The 22,422-nt window shown below is 37.0% G+C and overlaps 1 protein-coding gene and 1 long non-coding RNA gene across 4 annotated transcripts in view; one reads left to right on the top strand and one right to left on the bottom strand.

The window, feature by feature from the left end:
* LOC102989825 (uncharacterized) overlaps positions 1-17,225 on the top strand; it is a 149,783-nt gene extending 132,558 nt beyond the window's left edge. For 2 of the 3 annotated variants that reach the window (XR_003676829.2, XR_008615825.1), the window contains exons 6-7: positions 9,426-9,645; positions 14,365-17,152. This is a non-coding gene — a long non-coding RNA (uncharacterized lncRNA). The other variant, XR_008615826.1, reaches the window with a different exon arrangement.
* The window catches only part of FKBP5 (FKBP prolyl isomerase 5), a 105,653-nt gene that overhangs the window by 22,477 nt on the left and 60,754 nt on the right, over positions 1-22,422 (bottom strand). Inside the window, exons 5-6 of the mRNA XM_055080127.1 lie at positions 18,317-18,459; positions 17,248-17,362 (exon numbers count right to left, since the gene is read on the bottom strand). Of these exons, the coding sequence (XP_054936102.1) occupies positions 17,248-17,362; positions 18,317-18,459 (258 nt within the window). The remainder of the gene's footprint in view (positions 1-17,247; positions 17,363-18,316; positions 18,460-22,422) is intronic.

Here is a 22,422-nt window from a genome sequence, read left to right as displayed (position 1 = left end):
GGACAACATTTTCTCTTGACTCAAAGTCTACGTAACTTAAAGGGGGGAGGTCCTCCAAACCCCACGAAGTCAAACCGAACCAAATTACCCGAGCCTTGCTGCGCAATCCGAGTGTAACCACATCAAGTGAGCCCAGTCTGCTGCAAAACATCACTTAAACTGGAGCTCTGACTTATTGTTCTCTTACTGCCCTAGAGCAATTTTGTTTTGAAGAGCACAGAACACCCTGTTCTGAATGTGGCTGGCACATGAACTCGATGTGCTGACAGCAATTTGTACTCCGATTAAAATAGGGGGGAAAAGGAAAGAGTGCACTGCAGTAAGGAAAAAAACTGGAATGCAAGAACCCGAAAACTGTATAGTTTGTATTTTAGGAAGCAAAACTGAGAAAGAGGCTCCATAACCTTAAAAAAAAAAAGTGCTGTAAACGCTCCAGCCTAAAGACGTTAGCTCTGGTAAGTGTGTTTTTCCCTTTTCTAATTATAGTAGTTGGTGTCTGATAGCTTTGCACTCATTCCCAAAACAATTACTGGGTCATGGGGATCTGAATGGGAATGTTGTAATGGCATTACAACTAGACAAGACTGGTCATTTAGCCAGAGAAAACCAGGTTGTGACAGGTTACTCCCACTCGGCAAGGGTTTTCTCTGCTGCCTAATTCATGCCAAGGGAGTTTCTCCTCTGCCTGCATCTCCTGCCTAACAGAGCAAAGCATCCAAGAGACAGTGGGATCTTAATGACCCTCTGAAAAGGCAAATCCAGAGATGGATTTCTAAAATCAGGAGAGGCATATTAATCACTGATTAGAAGAGAAACTCTTCCCCTCAGGCATGGTGGTCAAATTTCCCCCAAACTGCCTCCTGTCCTCCTCTGTACCATTTTGTACTATGATGAACAAATACCACTGGAAGATTGCTCATGGCATTGAGGGGACAGATGCTGAAAGCAGGTGTGGAACCTGGCTACTTGAACAGAATAACATTTATGCAAATGGTTATATGCCTTAGTCTAAATAGGAAGCATACACACAGCAATAAATTCTATACTAATACAAATCCTCACCACTCTCCTTTTCACACCAGACTGGATTCCAGTCTCATTCTGTCACTTAACAACTGTGGCTTTGGGCAAGGTCATTTCAATTATCTGAAGCTCAGTTTCTTCATCTATACAACAGGGGAAATAATGTCAGCTAACTCCTAATTGTTGAGAGTATTAAATTAGGTATTGAATTAAAGCTTTTAGCCCAATACCTGGCATGCATTCATTTAATGTCAGGGTGGCTACTATGTGAAAATACTGTGTTATGTGTGGATAGACAGAGATGAAGTCAATGAATGTTAGCTATGATTATTTTCCTGCAATTAGTGGTAAATTATACCAGATTAAACATGTTTTAGAACTTGGTATAAGAAACCACTTAATCGCTCCACAGAGAGAGCTGTCAAAGTATGAATAAAATTCAAAGTAGGCAAAGGCAGTATCTTATTTTGTACCTCACAGTGTGTACAACTGTGTGTACAACACACAGTTCAGGGCCAGAAAGTAAATATTTATTTAATGATTAATCTGAAAACAGGGCATTAAGGAAAATGGTAGTAATTTTCACTCATTTATAGGAATTTTCCCTTTTGAATATGTTAGTACTCCTATTTTTAATAAATGCCAAGAGCTATTTAAATTCTTTACTGATATGGGTTTTTTTTTTTAAATACTATTCCAAAATAAATGGTCCACTGGCTTAACTTCTTAATAACAAAAAGATTATTTTCTACTAAGATTTTACTCTACCCGAAGACTTGAGGATACCTTTTTAGAAGGAGCTATATAAATCCAAAATATACGAAAGAATAAACACTATCCATTTTAGACCCAAGTACCATACTACATTATTTTGTGAAAATATGTAATAAAATGGTTTCAAGAATCTGCTCTCTCTTACTGGACAAAATTTGCCAGGACATTCATAAATACTTCAAAAGCAAGTGAAAAACAAACAAAACCCAAAAAACCCTCATAGCTCTATCAGATTTCAACATGGGCATACATGAAATCTTTCCTCTATTTTCAATTTTTGGACCATTTTGGTTTTTGGTGTTTTATTTATAAAGAACACATAGCTAGATTTTGTTGTCATCACTGTGTTAACCTTATGAGAATTTCTGCCTTTAACGGGTGACTTTATCTCATTCACATTTTTTGTAATCACTGACATGATTGATTTTATTCCTACAATCTTAGTTTTGATTTCCTACATAATGTTTTCTTGTTATTCTTCCTTTATTACTTTCACTAGATTGATCAAACTTTCCTCGTTCCTTTACTTCCCCACTCCACGCAGGGTCGCTTGGAAGTTCTACAAGCTATTCTTACTAGTACCTAACGTTAAATTTTAAACAAATCATTCAACAGTATGTGTGTGTGTGTGTGTGTGTATATATATATATACGCACACACATATGTGTATATATATATACACACACATACATACACACATATACATATTTATCAACGTGGACTAATCAGCATAATCTCTCCTTGAATAAGAAAACCTTAGACCATTTGCTTCCCCTCTTCATTTCCCTTCATTTCCTCTCCCTGAATAAGAAAACCTTAGACCATTTGCTTCCCCTCTTCATTTCCCTTCATTTCCCATTTGCACCTTATTTTGTTAATTACCGTAGCTCCATACTGTTAAACAATGATTATTTTTAACATTATAGTTCTACCATTTCAGAGATCCAAATTCAGCTGTCATGTTATGGAAATTACTTTTATGCTAATGTTTCTTATGCCTTGAGTCTTCATTTCTTGGCTTTATTTTTTGTGATGTTTTAGAATATCCTATAGTATTTATTTCAAAAAGGGCACAAGTCTGCATACTCCACAGTTAATTTTGTTCTCATACTTAAGTGATAATTTGGCAGAGGATGGAAATTTAGGTTTAAAATATTCAGTTACAGACAATGCTCAAAGCACTGTCTTTTAGTATTTAGTGTCACAAATAAGAAGTCTGATGTCACTCTGATTCTCATTCCTTTGCATATAGCTTATTTCTCCCTGGAAGAGTTCAAAATTTTCTTTTAAGTTATGGAATTAAGAAATTTCACCAGATATATATATACAATGGAATATTACTCAGCCATAAAAAAGAATGAAATCTTGCCACTTGCAAAAACACAGATGGACCTAGAGGGTATTTATGCTAAGTGAAATAGGTCAGACAAAGACAAATACCCTACAATTTCACTTACATGTAAAATCTAAAAAAACAAATGAACAAATATAACAAAACAGAAACAGAGTTACAGATACAGAAACAAACAGGGGGATGAGAGAGGGGTAGGGGGATGAGTGAAATAGGTGTGGGAGATAAAGAGGTACAGATTTTGTTAGAAAATAATGTAAGGAATTCCTAAAATGCTTCTTTTCTGAGACTGGTTGATCTACTTTAGATCAATAACTTGCTTTAGAGACTAAAAATCACTTGTTCTGTTACATTCGTTCCAGGAGACAATTATTTTCCAAATACAAATTCAATTCCAACTTACTCTACTTTTGAACTACTCGATCTCAAAGGTCCTTTGAAGCTCTAAAATTCTACGATTCTATGGCCCAGTAATATAACTCTCAATGTAGACCAGAAACCAGCTTCAAAGCTAATTCCTGTAGTTAATCATTTGATCAGGTTACCTTTAGACCAGGCCTAGGAAATGAGAGAAACCCTGAAGAGTAAACAGCAGTGGCATAGACACTTAGGGGCCAAAATGTCACATGGACATTTATGCTTTGAAGTTCTCTACCATTTTCTAAGTCACTAGGATTAATACCATCCCAATTTGTTCCCGTTGCAGACACAGGGTGGAGTTGAAGATGCTTGGGCCAAACTAGAGAAAGCCTGCCTGACTCTCGAGTCAGACCTTCTAAACAGGGGCAAGAGCTAGACTGGCTCTCAGGGTGGAGCTGGCATACAGCAATTTTGTTCTATGTCCCATACTCATAAATGCACATGACTCTCTATTAACTCACTTTTGGAATGTTCTAGATAAAATACAGTTTAACTTGCAGCACAGTGAAAGTTCTTTTGAATTGGAAATAGTTTCAAAATAAATTCAACTTTATTATTTTCAAATACATACACACTAGAGAGGTTCTGCAAGGAATCCTAGGCTTATGATATTTTTTTACTGGAGTAAAAAGCTAGTGTTTCTAAAGAATTTGAGAGTTTGAAAATTTGTTTTCTTAAATATTTTTAAATCTGCCCAAGAAATTTAATTTAGACTAACGTGATGACACTTTTCATGAAAAAAGATTTGCTGAGCAAAGTGAGTTTCGGCCCACGTATTATAGAATATCTCAGGTATTGAGATTTATTATCCTAGTAGCTCACAATTTAGTTGACAGATCTTTTTGAGTGAGGTTATTGTTAGAAGTGTTTTCCTCCCTGATGGAGAGTACATTTAGTGGGGGAGGAAACTATCAGTACATTCGTTGTGGTTTTTGGTTGATCAAGTTTGAATGTGTTTTCAAAACAGGAAATCCAGAGACTCTGTGAAGGATTCCTGCCTGTGTGTCAGTTTCCTAGGCTGGTTTTTCAGCTTGATGCATATACTTGATATTAAAATTATATAAATAATTTCAGAAGTTCTCTTTACATGTGATAACGCTTCATATTAGGGAAAGAAGAGATTGGCTACTAATAAACATGTTGGGAAAGATAAGTCAAGCAAGCAAGCAAAAAAAAAAGTTCAAGTCAAAGTATAATGAAGGCATAATTAAGAAAGCAAAAAAAAAAGTTCACTGCAGCCGGTCTCTCTAAGAGAAACAATATATTGTAGAACCAATGTTTTTGGCCACCTAATAGGGAAACATTTGCAATACTCTTATAAATACTTACTACCTTATATAGGGGCCAATCTTTTTTTTCTATTAAATCTCTTTTAAGTTGAACCTGAATAAGCACTACCTACAGTACCACAGAATCTTAAATTGATAAACTGATACGCATGCGTGCGTGCACACATGCAGCAGTCTTTACGTGTATGTATAAAACCTTTTAATACTGACATTATCTGGCATGTCAGAGCAAGAGGAGGTATCACAGCCTCAGGGAGTATAGTCCATTGATTCTTTACATCTACAAGTAGCAAACACTCTCGCTAGATTAACTGGTTTCTAAAATTGGAACACTGGTGTGACAAGTTCTATAAGACAGCTGACAAGAACTCCACCCCACCTTGGAGCCGACTGCCGCAGCAGGGACCTTCATCATGGTGACAGATGCAGACATGCCTGGCTCCTATAGATCCAATTTTTTTTTAATCGTCTCGATAATTGCTACCAAAGAAACCCATGGCAGCTCTGGCTGTGGAAGACCTGTGGTTGCTTTTGACCTTGTATCGCTTAGTGCAAAAACTCATTTAATAAATATTTAATAATAACCATCATGACTCACTGGGAGCTTGGCCTCTAGGGCTCAGGAGGTCTGTTGCTAATTCCAACTAGCATGATTTACGGGAAGTAAATGATCTATGACGTGCCCAAAGAGAATAAAAGTACATACAGGATGCTTCTACTTAGGGTTTTTTTGGGAAGAGAAAGAAATACACAAGTTAAAAAGGGACAACATTTTCTCTTGACTCAAAGTCTACGTAACTTAAAGGGGGGAGGTCCTCCAAACCCCACGAAGTCAAACCGAACCAAATTACCCGAGCCTTGCTGCGCAATCCGAGTGTAACCACATCAAGTGAGCCCAGTCTGCTGCAAAACATCACTTAAACTGGAGCTCTGACTTATTGTTCTCTTACTGCCCTAGAGCAATTTTGTTTTGAAGAGCACAGAACACCCTGTTCTGAATGTGGCTGGCACATGAACTCGATGTGCTGACAGCAATTTGTACTCCGATTAAAATAGGGGGGAAAAGGAAAGAGTGCACTGCAGTAAGGAAAAAAACTGGAATGCAAGAACCCGAAAACTGTATAGTTTGTATTTTAGGAAGCAAAACTGAGAAAGAGGCTCCATAACCTTAAAAAAAAAAAGTGCTGTAAACGCTCCAGCCTAAAGACGTTAGCTCTGGTAAGTGTGTTTTTCCCTTTTCTAATTATAGTAGTTGGTGTCTGATAGCTTTGCACTCATTCCCAAACCAATTACTGGGTCACGGGGGTCTGAATGGGAATGTTGTAATGGCATTACAACTAGACAAGACTGGTCATTTAGCCAGAGAAAACCAGGTTGTGACAGGTTACTCCCACTCGGCAAGGGTTTTCTCTGCTGCCTAATTCATGCCAAGGGAGTTTCTCCTCTGCCTGCATCTCCTGCCTAACAGAGCAAAGCATCCAAGAGACAGTGGGATCTTAATGACCCTCTGAAAAGGCAAATCCAGAGATGGATTTCTAAAATCAGGAGAGGCATATTAATCACTGATTAGAAGAGAAACTCTTCCCCTCAGGCATGGTGGTCAAATTTCCCCCAAACTGCCTCCTGTCCTCCTCTGTACCATTTTGTACTATGATGAACAAATACCACTGGAAGATTGCTCATGGCATTGAGGGGACAGATGCTGAAAGCAGGTGTGGAACCTGGCTACTTGAACAGAATAACATTTATGCAAATGGTTATATGCCTTAGTCTAAATAGGAAGCATACACACAGCAATAAATTCTATACTAATACAAATCCTCACCACTCTCCTTTTCACACCAGACTGGATTCCAGTCTCATTCTGTCACTTAACAACTGTGGCTTTGGGCAAGGTCATTTCAATTATCTGAAGCTCAGTTTCTTCATCTATACAACAGGGGAAATAATGTCAGCTAACTCCTAATTGTTGAGAGTATTAAATTAGGTATTGAATTAAAGCTTTTAGCCCAATACCTGGCATGCATTCATTTAATGTCAGGGTGGCTACTATGTGAAAATACTGTGTTATGTGTGGATAGACAGAGATGAAGTCAATGAATGTTAGCTATGATTATTTTCCTGCAATTAGTGGTAAATTATACCAGATTAAACATGTTTTAGAACTTGGTATAAGAAACCACTTAATCGCTCCACAGAGAGAGCTGTCAAAGTATGAATAAAATTCAAAGTAGGCAAAGGCAGTATCTTATTTTGTACCTCACAGTGTGTACAACTGTGTGTACAACACACAGTTCAGGGCCAGAAAGTAAATATTTATTTAATGATTAATCTGAAAACAGGGCATTAAGGAAAATGGTAGTAATTTTCACTCATTTATAGGAATTTTCCCTTTTGAATATGTTAGTACTCCTATTTTTAATAAATGCCAAGAGCTATTTAAATTCTTTACTGATATGGGTTTTTTTTTTAAATACTATTCCAAAATAAATGGTCCACTGGCTTAACTTCTTAATAACAAAAAGATTATTTTCTACTAAGATTTTACTCTACCCGAAGACTTGAGGATACCTTTTTAGAAGGAGCTATATAAATCCAAAATATACGAAAGAATAAACACTATCCATTTTAGACCCAAGTACCATACTACATTATTTTGTGAAAATATGTAATAAAATGGTTTCAAGAATCTGCTCTCTCTTACTGGACAAAATTTGCCAGGACATTCATAAATACTTCAAAAGCAAGTGAAAAACAAACAAAACCCAAAAAACCCTCATAGCTCTATCAGATTTCAACATGGGCATACATGAAATCTTTCCTCTATTTTCAATTTTTGGACCATTTTGGTTTTTGGTGTTTTATTTATAAAGAACACATAGCTAGATTTTGTTGTCATCACTGTGTTAACCTTATGAGAATTTCTGCCTTTAACGGGTGACTTTATCTCATTCACATTTTTTGTAATCACTGACATGATTGATTTTATTCCTACAATCTTAGTTTTGATTTCCTACATAATGTTTTCTTGTTATTCTTCCTTTATTACTTTCACTAGATTGATCAAACTTTCCTCGTTCCTTTACTTCCCCACTCCACGCAGGGTCGCTTGGAAGTTCTACAAGCTATTCTTACTAGTACCTAACGTTAAATTTTAAACAAATCATTCAACAGTATGTGTGTGTGTGTGTGTGTGTGTGTGTGTGTGTGTGTGTGTGTGTGTGTATATATATATACGCACACACATATGTGTATATATATATACACACACATACATACACACATATACATATTTATCAACGTGGACTAATCAGCATAATCTCTCCTTGAATAAGAAAACCTTAGACCATTTGCTTCCCCTCTTCATTTCCCTTCATTTCCCATTTGCACCTTATTTTGTTAATTACCGTAGCTCCATACTGTTAAACAATGATTATTTTTAACATTATAGTTCTACCATTTCAGAGATCCAAATTCAGCTGTCATGTTATGGAAATTACTTTTATGCTAATGTTTCTTATGCCTTGAGTCTTCATTTCTTGGCTTTATTTTTTGTGATGTTTTAGAATATCCTATAGTATTTATTTCAAAAAGGGCACAAGTCTGCATACTCCACAGTTAATTTTGTTCTCATACTTAAGTGATAATTTGGCAGAGGATGGAAATTTAGGTTTAAAATATTCAGTTACAGACAATGCTCAAAGCACTGTCTTTTAGTATTTAGTGTCACAAATAAGAAGTCTGATGTCACTCTGATTCTCATTCCTTTGCATATAGCTTATTTCTCCCTGGAAGAGTTCAAAATTTTCTTTTAAGTTATGGAATTAAGAAATTTCACCAGATATATATATACAATGGAATATTACTCAGCCATAAAAAAGAATGAAATCTTGCCACTTGCAAAAACACAGATGGACCTAGAGGGTATTTATGCTAAGTGAAATAGGTCAGACAAAGACAAATACCCTACAATTTCACTTACATGTAAAATCTAAAAAAACAAATGAACAAATATAACAAAACAGAAACAGAGTTACAGATACAGAAACAAACAGGGGGATGAGAGAGGGGTAGGGGGATGAGTGAAATAGGTGAGGGAGATAAAGAGGTACAAATTTTGTTAGAAAATAAATGTCAGGGGATGTAATGTACAGCATAGGGAATATAGTCAGTAATACTGTAATAACTTTGTAAGGTGACAGATGGTAACTAGACTTATCATGGTGATCATTTTGTTAATGTATAAAAATACTGAATCATTATGTTGTACACCTGAAACTAATATGATATTTTAAGTCTATTATACTTCAATAGGAAGGAAGGGAGGGAGGGAGGAAGGAAAGGGAAATTTCACCAGGATGTATCTAGGTGAAAAAGCACTCCTTACTCCTGTGTGCTACCATCAACTGGCCCTTTCAATCTTAAGATTCTTCTATCTTGGGGCTTCCCTGGTGGCGCAGTAGTTAGGAATCTGCCTGCCAACGTGCGGGACACTGGTCTGGGAAGATCCCACGTGCCACAGAGCAACTAAGCCCGTGTGGCACAGCTACTGAACCTGTGCTCTACAGCCCGCCAGCCACAACTACTGAGCCTGCATGCCACAACTACTGAAGCCCGTGTGCCTAGAGCCGTGCTCCGCAACAAGAGAAGCCACCCCAATGAGAAGCCCACGAACCACAACGAAGAGTAGCCCCCGCTTGCCGCAACTAGAGAAAGCCCAGGCACAGCAACGAAGACACAACACAGCCAAAAAAAAAATGAAAACAAACAAAAAAAACTGTGTGTGAGGTAAATTCTTTTTTTTTTAACATCTTTATTGGAGTATAATTGCTTTACAATGGTGTGTTAGTTTCTGCTCCACAACAAAGTGAATCAGTTATACATATACATATGTTCTCATATCTCTTCCCTCTTGCGTCTCCCTCCCTCCCACCCTCCCTATCCCACCCCTCTAGGTGGTCACAAACCACCTAGAAGAGAACTTTTAAAAGTTCTCTTCTATTTCTTCTTAGTCCACCTCAGTGCTTCCGTTTCATGGTATTTGCTGATGATTCTGTATTGTTTGGTCATGCTTTATAAAGGAAGGATTCAGAAAGATCAAGTGATTTTAGTTACCTGACACAGTTTTTCTAAGCCATTGGATATACTTCCATGGTAGGCCTTTTCGCAAGAGGAGTGGGCTGATCATGCAGATCTCTGGGTGAAGATCCCCAAGATATTTATTGAGCATTTGCTACATGCTGAGCATCATGTGCACAGGAAGGATGGGGACACCTTTTTCCACTGGTGATGTAGGAAAAAGTTTTACTTCAGGAGCAAAACATTTCAGCTTATTTACTGTTGTACAGAGCTGCTCTTTCACTTTTTTCCCCTTCAAATCTATTTTAAAAGCTCAAAGATACGTATGTTCTCATTCTGTAGTTCAAGTCCTAACACATGGAGCCTTCTGAGGCAGATCCCTACTTTACTTTAGGGCTTTAGCTTGGGAGCAAAAGTCACAGCCAGGCCCTAGAGTGGTAATTCTCAATGCTTGGCTGCAAACTAGAATCACCTGGGGAGTTTTTTGTTTTTTAAATACCTGTGCCTGGAGTTCCATCCTTTGAGATTTGCTATTCTTATTTAACTGGTCTGGGCTGAGACCTGGGCATCAGAATTTTAAAAGCTCCCCAAGTAATTCTAAATTCAGCCAAAGCTGAGAACCACTACACTACAGGCTTACTAGCCCAGCTGTTCCATATTGTTTTATAACAACCCTGATGATTACCCCATAGCCTGCCTTGGCTCCCTTGCACCAGCTGACTAAGCTTGGAGTTCTGCCCAAGCTTGTTGAGAAGAACAGTATGTACCTCTGCAGAGGTCTTCTCTACACCTGTTGTGGGTTGGGTTTCCTGAGTCTAGTTTCCATCAGTCCAATTTTATCTACTTTACATATTCCAGAAATTCTCCATAATTTCTGATCCACTTCTTGTAGTCTTCCTATTTTCCACCACTAATACAGATTTCTTCCTCTTTTTTGGAAATCATTCTCCACCCCTCCCCTCCCCATCTCTCATTTCAGTGGGATTTGCAGAGGGAAAGGAGGTGAGAGGGAAGGGTACTCCAACAACTTGAATCCCTGCAGATCACTCTGTTGAAATTTTCACATTTGAAAATACTCCCGATTGTCTGCATTCTTTGCATTCAGATGTGGCTGAAAGCACTGTGAGGCAAGAGAGCTAGCATTTTGATGTGCCTACTCCAAGCACAGAAGTTAACTCAGAAGATGTGAGAGAGGGGAGTTGGGGGAAGAGGAGCTGGTAGCTATTCAGAGCCTTATGTCAGATTGGCTTTTCTAAGAAAGCAAAGCTTAAAAGTAACAATGTAGCCACTACAGGCAATGAAGCTAAAGTATGATGACTAAAGTATCAGTCATCATGATAATGTCAATTAGAGTACCTTAGAACACAGTGACTTTTTTTAATGGAAAAAGGACAACACTGAATAAAAATTACAAGATGGTCATCTTAATTGACATAAAGCACACTGGAACAGAATCTAAAAATTGATTTGCAAGCATTAGAATCCTGACGGAGTAAAAATCACAATTTCTTTGAGAAAGAATAAATTCTGTCAAACTAATGTAAATTCTCTCTTCCCCAAAGAAATTATTAAAAGGAAGCAAAAGATCACAATTCAATAAAAGCCTTTTGATTCAGTCTATAACTTTGTTCTTCAGAAAACAAGCCAGCAAAAATCCTGGAGAAATATGATTTAGGTAACATTACTAAGAAGATATATAATTATTTTTAAGACTGTTACTGAAGACAAACTGATCATGGGTTCTAGGTCAACCCTGGTAGAGACAAAATAATTTGCTGCTGGACTGGCTGTAGAACATAAGAGAAAGAGCAGTTTATTTCCTTAAATCTATTTAAAGGATGCAAAATAAATGATATAAACATTTATTTAGAGAAATAAATTTATTTAGAGAAATAAATGTATTTATTTATAGAAAAAAGAAACTAAGTGTCTACCATGTATTAGGCACCTTTCTTCCCTTAACTGTCACAATAATCTGTGGGGGTAAAAGATTATTATTCCCATTTTACAGATGAGAAAGCTGTATGCTCAAGGTGATTAAGTAACTTGTCTAAAGTCATAAAAATATCAAGTAGTGATTCCAAGATTCGAAATTCACATCTATCACTTCCAAAGCCTGTGTGCCCCCTCCCCCAGCTATTCACTGTACCTTTACACAGAAATGACAGAAACTTGGTCACTCTTGTGTATCTAAAATGACATATCATAATGGATGATCACTGTCTATAGTTTTTCTTTCACTGTGGAACTGGCTTGAGTTCTAGGATTTCTACTTGGTTTTGAATCTAATAGTATATGGGTGATGGTACAAAAAAAAGGCAAACCAGTAAAGTGAAGACTGAGTAGACTTCAAAAGGAGCAAGGTGATCTTGGCTTCTGACAGAGACCACTTCTGAGTCAACCTTCTGTCCTCCTCCCACACAGAGCTAACTGGTTTCAAAGAGGGAAAGCAGGACACCTTAACCTTGATAAGTGACAATACAATAAATTTTTATAAAATTGATTTGTTCCAGAAAACCAAAAAGGGCTTTTGGGAGAAAAAGTAAGAATAAACCATTTACTCTAAAATTTCCCAGGAAAGTACACTCTAACAAGATGAGAGACAAAAAAATTAGTCATTGCCCTTTCTTAATACATTTAGAAACAGAAAAATTAAAATTATATAAAGGATTATTCACATACATTAAAAATTCTATTCATAGTATATTATCCTTCACACAAAAAGGGGACATAAAAATACATGTATCTGCTCATTTCTGCAAAAAAATACAATAATAAACCAGGAACTAATGAGATTGGTTACCTATAGGAGGTAGGAAGGAACAGAGTGGAAATAATGAGGAAATGGGAACAGGTTAGTAGGGATGAGGGGGGGAATAACACTTCTTGAGTATATCTTTTTGTATCATCTAGAATCATGGTAATGTTTCATACACCCAAAAAACAAATAAATAATTAAAACCTACCAGAGTGTGGGGGGAAACCCCAATGGAAGGTAAACATAACAAATGAACTTAACTGTATTACAAATGAATAACATAACCATACTGAAGGGAATGAGGATGAAAGAACTAACCTAAGTTGGAAAACAGTGTTTTCAATGTATGCTATAGGCTAATGACAAAAGGAAGTACACTCAGATATTTCCTACTTAGGAAAAAGTTTTTTTTTTAATATTTATTTATTTATTTAGGCTGCACTGGGTCTTAGTTGCAGCATGCGTGCAGGATCTAGTTCCCCAACCAGGGGTCGAACCCGGGCCCCCTGCACTGGGAGCATGGAGTCTTACCCACTGGACCACCAGGGAAGTCCAAGGAAATTTGTTTTTCACAGGGGTATGGGTTAGCAATTCTGAAACTACTTTCTGTATATACCATGATTGAGCAAATAAATAAAATATACTGTGGAAAATGAGAGCCAGGTTTCTCACCGTTGGAGAAAGCAATTTCAAAGAAGCAGAGAGAGGAGGCTAAAACAAATCTGTGGTGGGCTGAAATTGAAAGTGTCAGTATGTACTCATAGTTTTTAATATATATATAGAGACTAATACAGAAGTACACATAGAATGTGTATATATGCATGTCGAGATATATGTATTTTCTAGCTCTGTTAAGAGGTTCTAGAAGCAATAACATTCCATAGCATGAGTATACCTAGTACCCAGATCTTCATTTCTAAATACCATTCTCCAGTAAAAGGAATCAGCTCCTTGGAGGAATGGCTGATTCCAGACTGGGGGCAGGAAAATTACCAAATAAGCCCTAAGCATCTAGTGGTGTCATAAGTAAGAAAGTGCTCAAGAAACAATGTTGAAAGGACCAAAGAGCCAAGTTGAAGGAGTTTCCAATGGCCAAATCTGGGACAATCTAAGCAACAAATAAGCATAGTAATGAATAATAACCTACAGAATAAAATGACATCCATGGGTCAATACTGATATAAATAAACAAGTGAATAAACAGGGGAAAATAGGCAGCTCTTCCTTACAGCAGAATTCTAATTAAATGTAGAACAAACAGTGGACATAGAAAAATCACCATTAGGCAAATACCACAGTAATAACTGTTGCATACAAAAATCATTCATGGATGCTAAAATTACTGTGTTAAGGTGTGATGTAAAAGAGGTTATCTGCATAGTTTCCAAGTATTTCCTTCCCAATGAGATACTTAGTAATTAGAGAGAAAAATAGTAACTTTACAGTGGAGAAACATGGCAGACCCCACCTTAACCAAGTGGCCCAAGTTAATATCAAAAGTAATGAGACATCAATGTCATGTACTTCCTGATAATGATGAACTGAGATGGGCACATCACTTATGTATTTTTCCAAATATGCATAGCCTCAATTTAATCAGGGGAAAACATCAAACCAACCCAAATTGAGGGATATTCTACAATAATTGGCCTTCAATTATTTAACTTCAGAAGTGTTAAAGTCATGAAAAACACAAAGACTGATCAACTGTCACAGATTGGAGGAGACAAGGAGACATGACAACTAAATTACAATGTTGGATCCTGAATTTGATGGTGGACTTGAAAAAGGACATCAGCGTGGCAACTGGTGAAATTCAAATAAGATTTGTAGAATAGTTAATAGCACTGAATCAATGTTAATTTCCTGATTTTGATAAAAGTACTGTGGTTAAGTAAGATGTCAACATTAGGGGAAGCTGGGTGAAGCATATAAGGAAATTCTCTGTACTAGTTCTGCAACTTTTCCATAAGTCAAAAATTATTTCAAAATGAAAAGTTAAAAAAATGACTCCAATTGAAAATATTACCAAAAGCAAGATTTGATTTAATTTAGCCTGCTCCAAAGTTAACTCTACAGTGGTAGTTTTGTGGTATTGCCTATAACTGGGAAGTTTTTCCTTTTGACAAAAACCTCCAATTTTAAAATATATAAATTGTTAAATCTGGGGAGTCACTGTATCACAGGGGGAAAAAAACCCTCTACTTCTGTATATGTTTGAAAATTTTCATAATAAAAATTTAAAATACATGTTATAGACGGGATTTTTAAGTGCTTGTTAATATATTGAGGAGAATTTTCTATCATTCCTATAACTTTCATGAACATTTAGAATTCTATCAGGAATTTTTCAGGCTAGTAGGACCTTAGAAATTAAGGCGTCTACCCCTGCGTCACTGGACAGGAAAGAAGCTAATACCGGAGAGGCAACGTCTAGTTAGAGTGGGCCAAAGCCTGAACCCTATTCTCCGGCTCCTGGTCCAGGTATTTCTCCAACACTATACACCTGAGCTCTTCTTCATTTATTCTAAAACTTATCAAGAGTGATAACTGTCTAAACACTTTAACTACAATAGAACAGTAATACTATTTATAACTGTTTCCAATTTAAAAAAAAACCTAAATTTGAACTAATTTGCCAGACTCGTGGAAATGAAACATGCATTCAAAGTAGAATGTAAAATAATGTTGTGGTTCAATACGCAACATTAAAGATGAGAAAATCAACTATTCTAGTTTACATTTAAAAAATGAACTCTTTAGGCCTTTTATATTGATAATATCAATAGTTCATGCTGCCATCCTTATTTAGTGATTTGATTTTTTAAAAATTCTTTTAATTTTATTTATTTTTATTTTTCGCTGTGTTGGGTCTTTGTTGCTACACGCAGGCTTTCTCTAGTTGTGGTGAGCAGGGGCTACTCTTCATTGCGTTACGCAGGCTTCTGATTGCAGTGGCTTCTCTTGTTGCGGAGCACCAGCTCTAGGTGCGCGGGCTTCAGTAGTTGTGGCTCGCGGGTTCTAGAGTGCAGGCTCAGTAGTTGTGGTACACTGGCTTAGTTGCTCTGCAGCTTGTGGGAACTTCCTGAACCAGGGTTGGAACTTCCTGAACCAGGGTTGGAACCCGTGTCCCCTGCATTGGCAGGCAGATTCTTAACCACTGTGCCACCAGGGAAGCCCAGTGATTTGATTTTTTTAAGGGAAGTATTTCTTTCTTTCTTTTTAAAATTTAAAAAGTTTTTTTGGCTGCGCCACGCGGCTTACAAAATCTTAGTTCCCCAACCAGGGACTGAACCCGGGCCATAGCAGTAAAAGTGCTGAGTTCTAACCGTTGGACCACCAGGGAATTCCCTTGATTTTCTTTTTCTTTTATAACTTAAAAAAATTTTTTTTTAATTTACTTGTTCTATTTATTCATCTTTGGCTGCATTGGATCCCTGCTGATGCACGTGGGTCCCCTCCAGCTGTGGCAAGCGGGGGCCACTCATCACTGTGGCACACGGGCCTAGCTGCTTTCCCGGACCAGGGATTGAACCCGCGTACCCTGCATTGGCAGGCGGACCCCAACCACTGCACCACCAGGGAAGCCCTCCCTTGATTTTTTTTTAATGGAAGTATTTCTTTATGTTTTCCCACTACTGTCTTTTTTGAAATACTTCAACTCAGTAAATGCCATCTTGCAAACATTTATCCATGCAGAAAGCATTTACTGAACAACAAACGTGTGTAAGGCTCTGTAGGTAATGCTGGAAACAAAAAGATGAAGAAAGATTCTGGTCCTCCAGCACTCACTGTATACTAGGGAAATGGGCAGATGCTGATTAGAGTATAAAGTAACAAGTAGTGTACACACAATGTGTGTACACCTCCCACTGGCGGGGTGGAAGGGTGCTCAGTTAACCCAGTCCTCAGTCCTGTCCTTATATCCAACTTATTAGCAAATGAAGAAAATGGAATAGCTTCAGGTCACTCAATAAATGACAAAGCAGAGCTTGTACCCAGGTCTCCTGACACAGAATAAACTATTCTCCTGTTTTGATCTAACTAAAATGATGAACTGTTTTTTATCTTGATGACAGCCAGTGAAATGGGTTTGATAGCCCTGACAGGCATTACAATCTACTACTCTATTTAGTAACTCTGTAACCTTGGGTAATTTACATCACTTCTCTGAACCCACTTTTCTCACCTAGGGATAATTAATCATAGCTCAAAAGGTTATTGTGAGAAATAAATAAATAATATATAAGGCAACTAATATAGCTGTTGGCACATCAAGGAGTCCACAGACTAAGAATTCCTTGATGGATGGGCTTACCTTTTATTCATTGTTTTGAGTTTGAAGAGGCTGGTACAGTTCTTGGCACACACAGGTTGAATGAATATTTACTAAATGAAGTCACTTAAATAAATGTTGAATTTAAAACTATTAAGAGATATATATTCAATCTATTTATTTTCATAAACAGATTTTTAAAAACGAAATCTCCATTTCATCCACATAATTGGAACCCAACTTTTAAGGACAAGTTCCCTCTCACAGCAGTACTTACTTTCTACTGTCGCTCCTTCGTTTGGGTTTGAATACCCTTCTCCTTTCCGTTTGATTCTTCGGATAATACCTCCATCTTCAAATAAATCCTCTCCTTTGAAATCAAGAAGCTCAATCTAGAAAGGAAAAAGGGATCTGACTGAGAACGGACCAAAAAAGCCAATTTAACATACTTAAAGGCAAGGGCAACCACTCTCCTTTCATTTTACAAAATAAAACTCTGTTTTATATTTATATGTTCTTCTTAGTTATTGGAAAAGTAGGGAAAAAAGAACACTGCACTTTTCAATACCTGGAAAGAACCTTCATGTAATGATAATGTCTAGGACTACATCCTGTGGGGCTGCAGTGCAAAGACAGACAGGAAATACTAGGAAAACTGCCTTGTGGGCAAAAAACCAGAGTGACACACAGTGCTGGCCCAGACTATTTTGTCTGACTCTAGTGGCCACCACTTTTTCACCCCAGATTCATGGAATGCCCTTCTTAAAATTAAGACTAAATCTTATGAATCAGGCCTACAACCAACTAAAGGTGTATTTTACCTAGTTACAATGTTTCAGGCAATTCCCCTTTAATTTTTTAATTAGGTATGGCCAAATATGTATAATTCAACACAAGATGAATACCATTTTATCACCATCTACTGTTTCTAATGAGGAAGTGAGATCTGTGACATTTATAAACCTCTGTAATATGAAAATAGCTTTACAACTTGCTTTATAGCTTTAGGTATATTTCAACATGTATCTCCCACATTTCCATCCTGTCTTCTGATCAGGTTTGAGTATGTCATAACTCACACCACTGACCAGAATCTTTATTTCTAAGCCTGTTGTCTTTTGTTTATTTGGATACGACCGTTTTCTGCCAGAGACACGTTTCTAAGAAAGCACTGGCACACATCCCTTGGGTTTGTGGGAAACAATTCAAGAAGCCCAGCTCCAAAATAAATAAGTTGGATCTGATTCTCAATAGCAAGCTCAGCTCCTTGTTCCACTGCCTGTTGCTTTGGAGCCAGCACTATAGTAGAGCAGATGCTAACAAGGCAACATCACACACATACTTGCCTCAAAAAAGAGAGTTGCATTCGAGGGAATTTTGGGGAGACTGCCAGCCGAGCCATATGCATATTCTGGTTTGCACAGTAAATGACAGATTTCTCCTTTCTTCATGGTAGCCACCGCAATGTCCCATGCCTTGATAACTTGGCCTAGGAGAAAGGAAAAAGTGGTTGAAAGCTATAGGCCATATTTTAAAAGGCTTAACTGTCACGAAACAAAAGTTCAAACAAATTTCCAATTCCTTACATACTATTCAGCTAGGAAGTAGGGGCTAAAAAAAAACCTCAGTAAGACCTATACACTAAGAAATAAATTGTGATTTTTTTTTTTTTGAGGGCTATCAGAGAAGATTCTCTGCTGAGAAGGATGAAAGTAGTATCAGTTTCTAAACTGCTCAAAGACTAAGTCTTTGAAAAGTGGCAGTAACATCATCTTTGAAATGTGGCTGGGCTGCAGTTGTTGCTTAATTTATAATTTCAACCATAAGAATAAGTGCGTGTTTTCTAGGCAGAAATGGAACAAAAATAGTATAGAAAATGGAATTTGTCCTAAGAAAGCTTATAATTTAGTTGGGCAGACAAAAACAAACAAGAAACCGGAAAAGTATAAATTGTATAAAAAGGCCCATGAAACAGATTTCTTCTCAAAATTTAGAGTAAGAAAAAAAGTGGGTTTTGTTTTTCTAAAAAAACAGAATGATATGTGTCCTTTTTTGCCAAATCACAAGCGCAGAACTCAGAATTTTTTTTTTGCCTACTTCCAGGAAACAAAGCTTACTGCTCAGCTGTAGAACTATATTAACCTATATAATTGTAATTGTATCTTACAATAAGCAGTCCCAAATCCTTTGGGAAACAACAGAAAATGTACAAAATTTCAAGGGATAATATACACATTTGAGGTGCTATGTCAAAGACTTAAGTATTCAAAGTGAGATCAGGTAATAAGCAATGAACTCCAGAGAAGGAGAATTTTGAAGAGAGCTGTTATCTTGAACTGAGAACTGATGTTAGGATTAGAGTAAGGATGATTAAAATAAGGGGAACCCTATACTAAGGTATGTAAGTAGATATGGACAAAGCATTTGTGACTCATGACTTCAGCTTAGTCTTAGGCATTACAACTTTTCAAAATATCAGATACACTTATTTTAGTTAAAAGTGTATATAAGGTATACATGTCAATTATTAAAACACACATGAGAGAAAGATATAAGTGAAAGGTAAAAGGTCATCCATTCCCTCCTTAAAAGAAGCCACTGTTATGTTTTTTTTGTATCCATCCACTGTGTGCTGTCGCTTTTTTTTTTTTTTTTTTTTTCGGTACGCGGGTCTCTCACTGTTGTGGTCTCTCCCATTGCGGAGCACAGGCTCCGGACGCGCAGGCTCAGCGGCCATGGCTCACGGGCCCAGCCGCTCCGCAGCATGTGGGATCTTCCCCGACCGGGGCACGAACCCGTGTCCCCTGAATCGGCAGGCGGATTCTCAATCAACGAACCCGTGTCCCCTGCATCGGCAGGCGGACTCTCAACCACTGCGCCACCAGGGAAGCCCGTGTGCTGTCGCTTTTAAAAAATTTTAAAACACAAATAACAGCATACTATACATTCAGTTCTGAACTGTTTTCTCATTACATAAATATATATTTTAATTATATAGAAATGTTATAAATAAATATATAATGTTTAAAATTTATTCATTTATGTGTATATACATATCTTTATCCATCAGCAGATAGGATATGCGTTTTAGGGGTTAGACGTGCAGCCTGCTTTAACTTCAGACTGACTAAATTAGAATACCAGGTCGGCCCCATATTAGTTGTGTGACCTTGTGCAGTTTCCTCATCTGCAAAATGTAGATAATAATAGTACCTGCCATATAGTTGTTACAAGAATTTTTAGATAAAATATGTCAAGTGCCTGGCATATAATATGTATTTAATAAAGGATAGTTATCATCATCATCGTAAATACATACTGATCTACTTCATTCTCAGTGGCTTCATAATATTCCAGTCAATCTACTATTGAGACACATTGCCAACAATACTCTAATAAGGATTTTTGTCCCTTATGTTTGCCTATTTTGTGCAAGTATATTTGGAAGGTAAATTCCTAGAAGTGCAAAGGTGATGTGCACTTTCCATTTGATAGATATTGCCCAACTGACCTTCCAAAAGGGCTGCATCAATTTATATGCCCACACACGGTTCCAATGTGAAAACAGTCTAGAAGCATCAGAAGAAATGTAAAGTCTGCTGTTGACAGCCTTCTCTACTGTCACTGATGCTCTTCAAAGACTGCAATGGTTTTAGTGTGGGCCATTTAGAACAATTTTTTTTTTTTACTCTCAACTCCGATATTTTAAGACAAATACCTTACACCCTCTTTCAGGAAATCTTTATATTATGGGGTTACTACTGTACATTTGTTCAAGGCATTCAGCCAATTACTGAGGAGCAAAGGTCTGTCTAGGTACTAAAAATACAAAGGTGGCTGTTCCCTTCTTCCTTCCAAGAAACATGCAATGTAGTATGGCTAGTGGAGCAGAAAGATACCTGCCCTGATTTTTTTTAAGCATGGTGAACACTAACATAAGAGTACAAAGAGGGGCTTTTGCCTTGGGATGGGGTTGGAACACTCAGCAAAAGCTTACTTCACAGATGATGCCTATGCTAGTCCTTAGAAGTTGGAAAACATCAGCTTGGCTATTAAATCCACAGGAGCCTCAAGCTGAATAAATCATGCCTATGCCTTTGGCTCTTCTTCTCATTCCATAACATTAAAGCTTCTTTTAAACACTGAGCTTTAGACACTGAAGGAAACACGCTGAGCAAAGAGACAGACTGATATGAACACAGGTATATTTCTAAAATTGCCAATCTTAGGCCTCTTTTCTTAAAAAGCACTTCCCCCTGATATAAAAAATAATAATACATACTCATTATAGAACACTTGGAAAGTGTATAAAAGCACAGAGAATAAAAAACCTCTGAAATTTCAGCATCTGGGGTAAACTGTCAATTTCTTGGCTCATTTTCTTCCAATTGTGTATGTATACTTTGTTTACATATTAAATTTTTATATATACATTCTTAAAATTCTGATCATGGTTTATTTGGTTTTGTAGCCTACTCTGCATTTCACATTATATGAGCATTTTTCTTGTTAAAAGATAATATCTGAAAACATGACTTTTAATAACTATATGCTATTTACTATTTCATCTTTTAAATATGCCATAATTTCATTACTCCCACTAATAAATATTTAAATTGCCTTTTTCTTTTTACTCTTATTAAGTTGCAATGAACAACTCTGCACCTAAATCTTCACATGATTTTTTTTTTGCATAATGAAAGCCTCTTACCTGACACATTAGGACTATGGTTGTAGGTTAATTTACAATGTTGCTTTAAGTGAGGAATCATAAAAATGAACATATACAACCTCAAACTTTTTTTAAACTTAAAACCTATCAAAGTATATTAATTCACTAATCCTGTGATAGAAGTCCAAGGCCTTGTCTGCGTGTGACAAGTGATAAGAATTCTATATCATCTTTACTATATAAATCACACTTATGGTATATCATTTGCAACTTACAACATGGACTTCTTTAAAGTGAAGTAAGAAGTAGAAGACACTTGTAAAAAGCAATCAGTATGTGGATTCCTTCTGGTAAAAATGTGTTCTGAATGGCCTACTTATTTCACCTAGCGTTTACCCACCCCTAATTCAACTGCCATTTTAAAAAAGATATTTATTTATTTGACTGACCTGGGTCTTAGTTGTGGCACGCAGGATCTTTTAGTTGCGGCATGCGAACTCTTAGTTGCGGCATGTGAGATCTAGTTTCCTGACCAGGAATCAAACCCGGGCCACCTGCATCAGGAGCTTGGAGTCTTAGCCACTGGACCACCAGGGAAGTCCCTCAATAGCCATTTAAAAAAGGTTTTTAGCAATTCATTTTAATAAGTCTTTCCAAAGACGTTCAACTTAGTTTTCACAGAAATAAGCCCCATTTCTTATTACACTAATTTCAGAGTTTTATATACTATCTAATGAACTCATATAATTACAAAAAGGACAATGGATATAAACAAGTTTA

The sequence above is a fragment of the Physeter macrocephalus genome, chromosome 18 (genome assembly GCF_002837175.3).
Source record: "Physeter macrocephalus isolate SW-GA chromosome 18, ASM283717v5, whole genome shotgun sequence".
NCBI classification, from domain to species: domain Eukaryota; kingdom Metazoa; phylum Chordata; class Mammalia; order Artiodactyla; family Physeteridae; genus Physeter; species Physeter macrocephalus.
The sequence above is the reverse complement of the archived record's forward strand: the minus strand, read 5'-3'. Positions and strand labels throughout refer to the sequence as shown.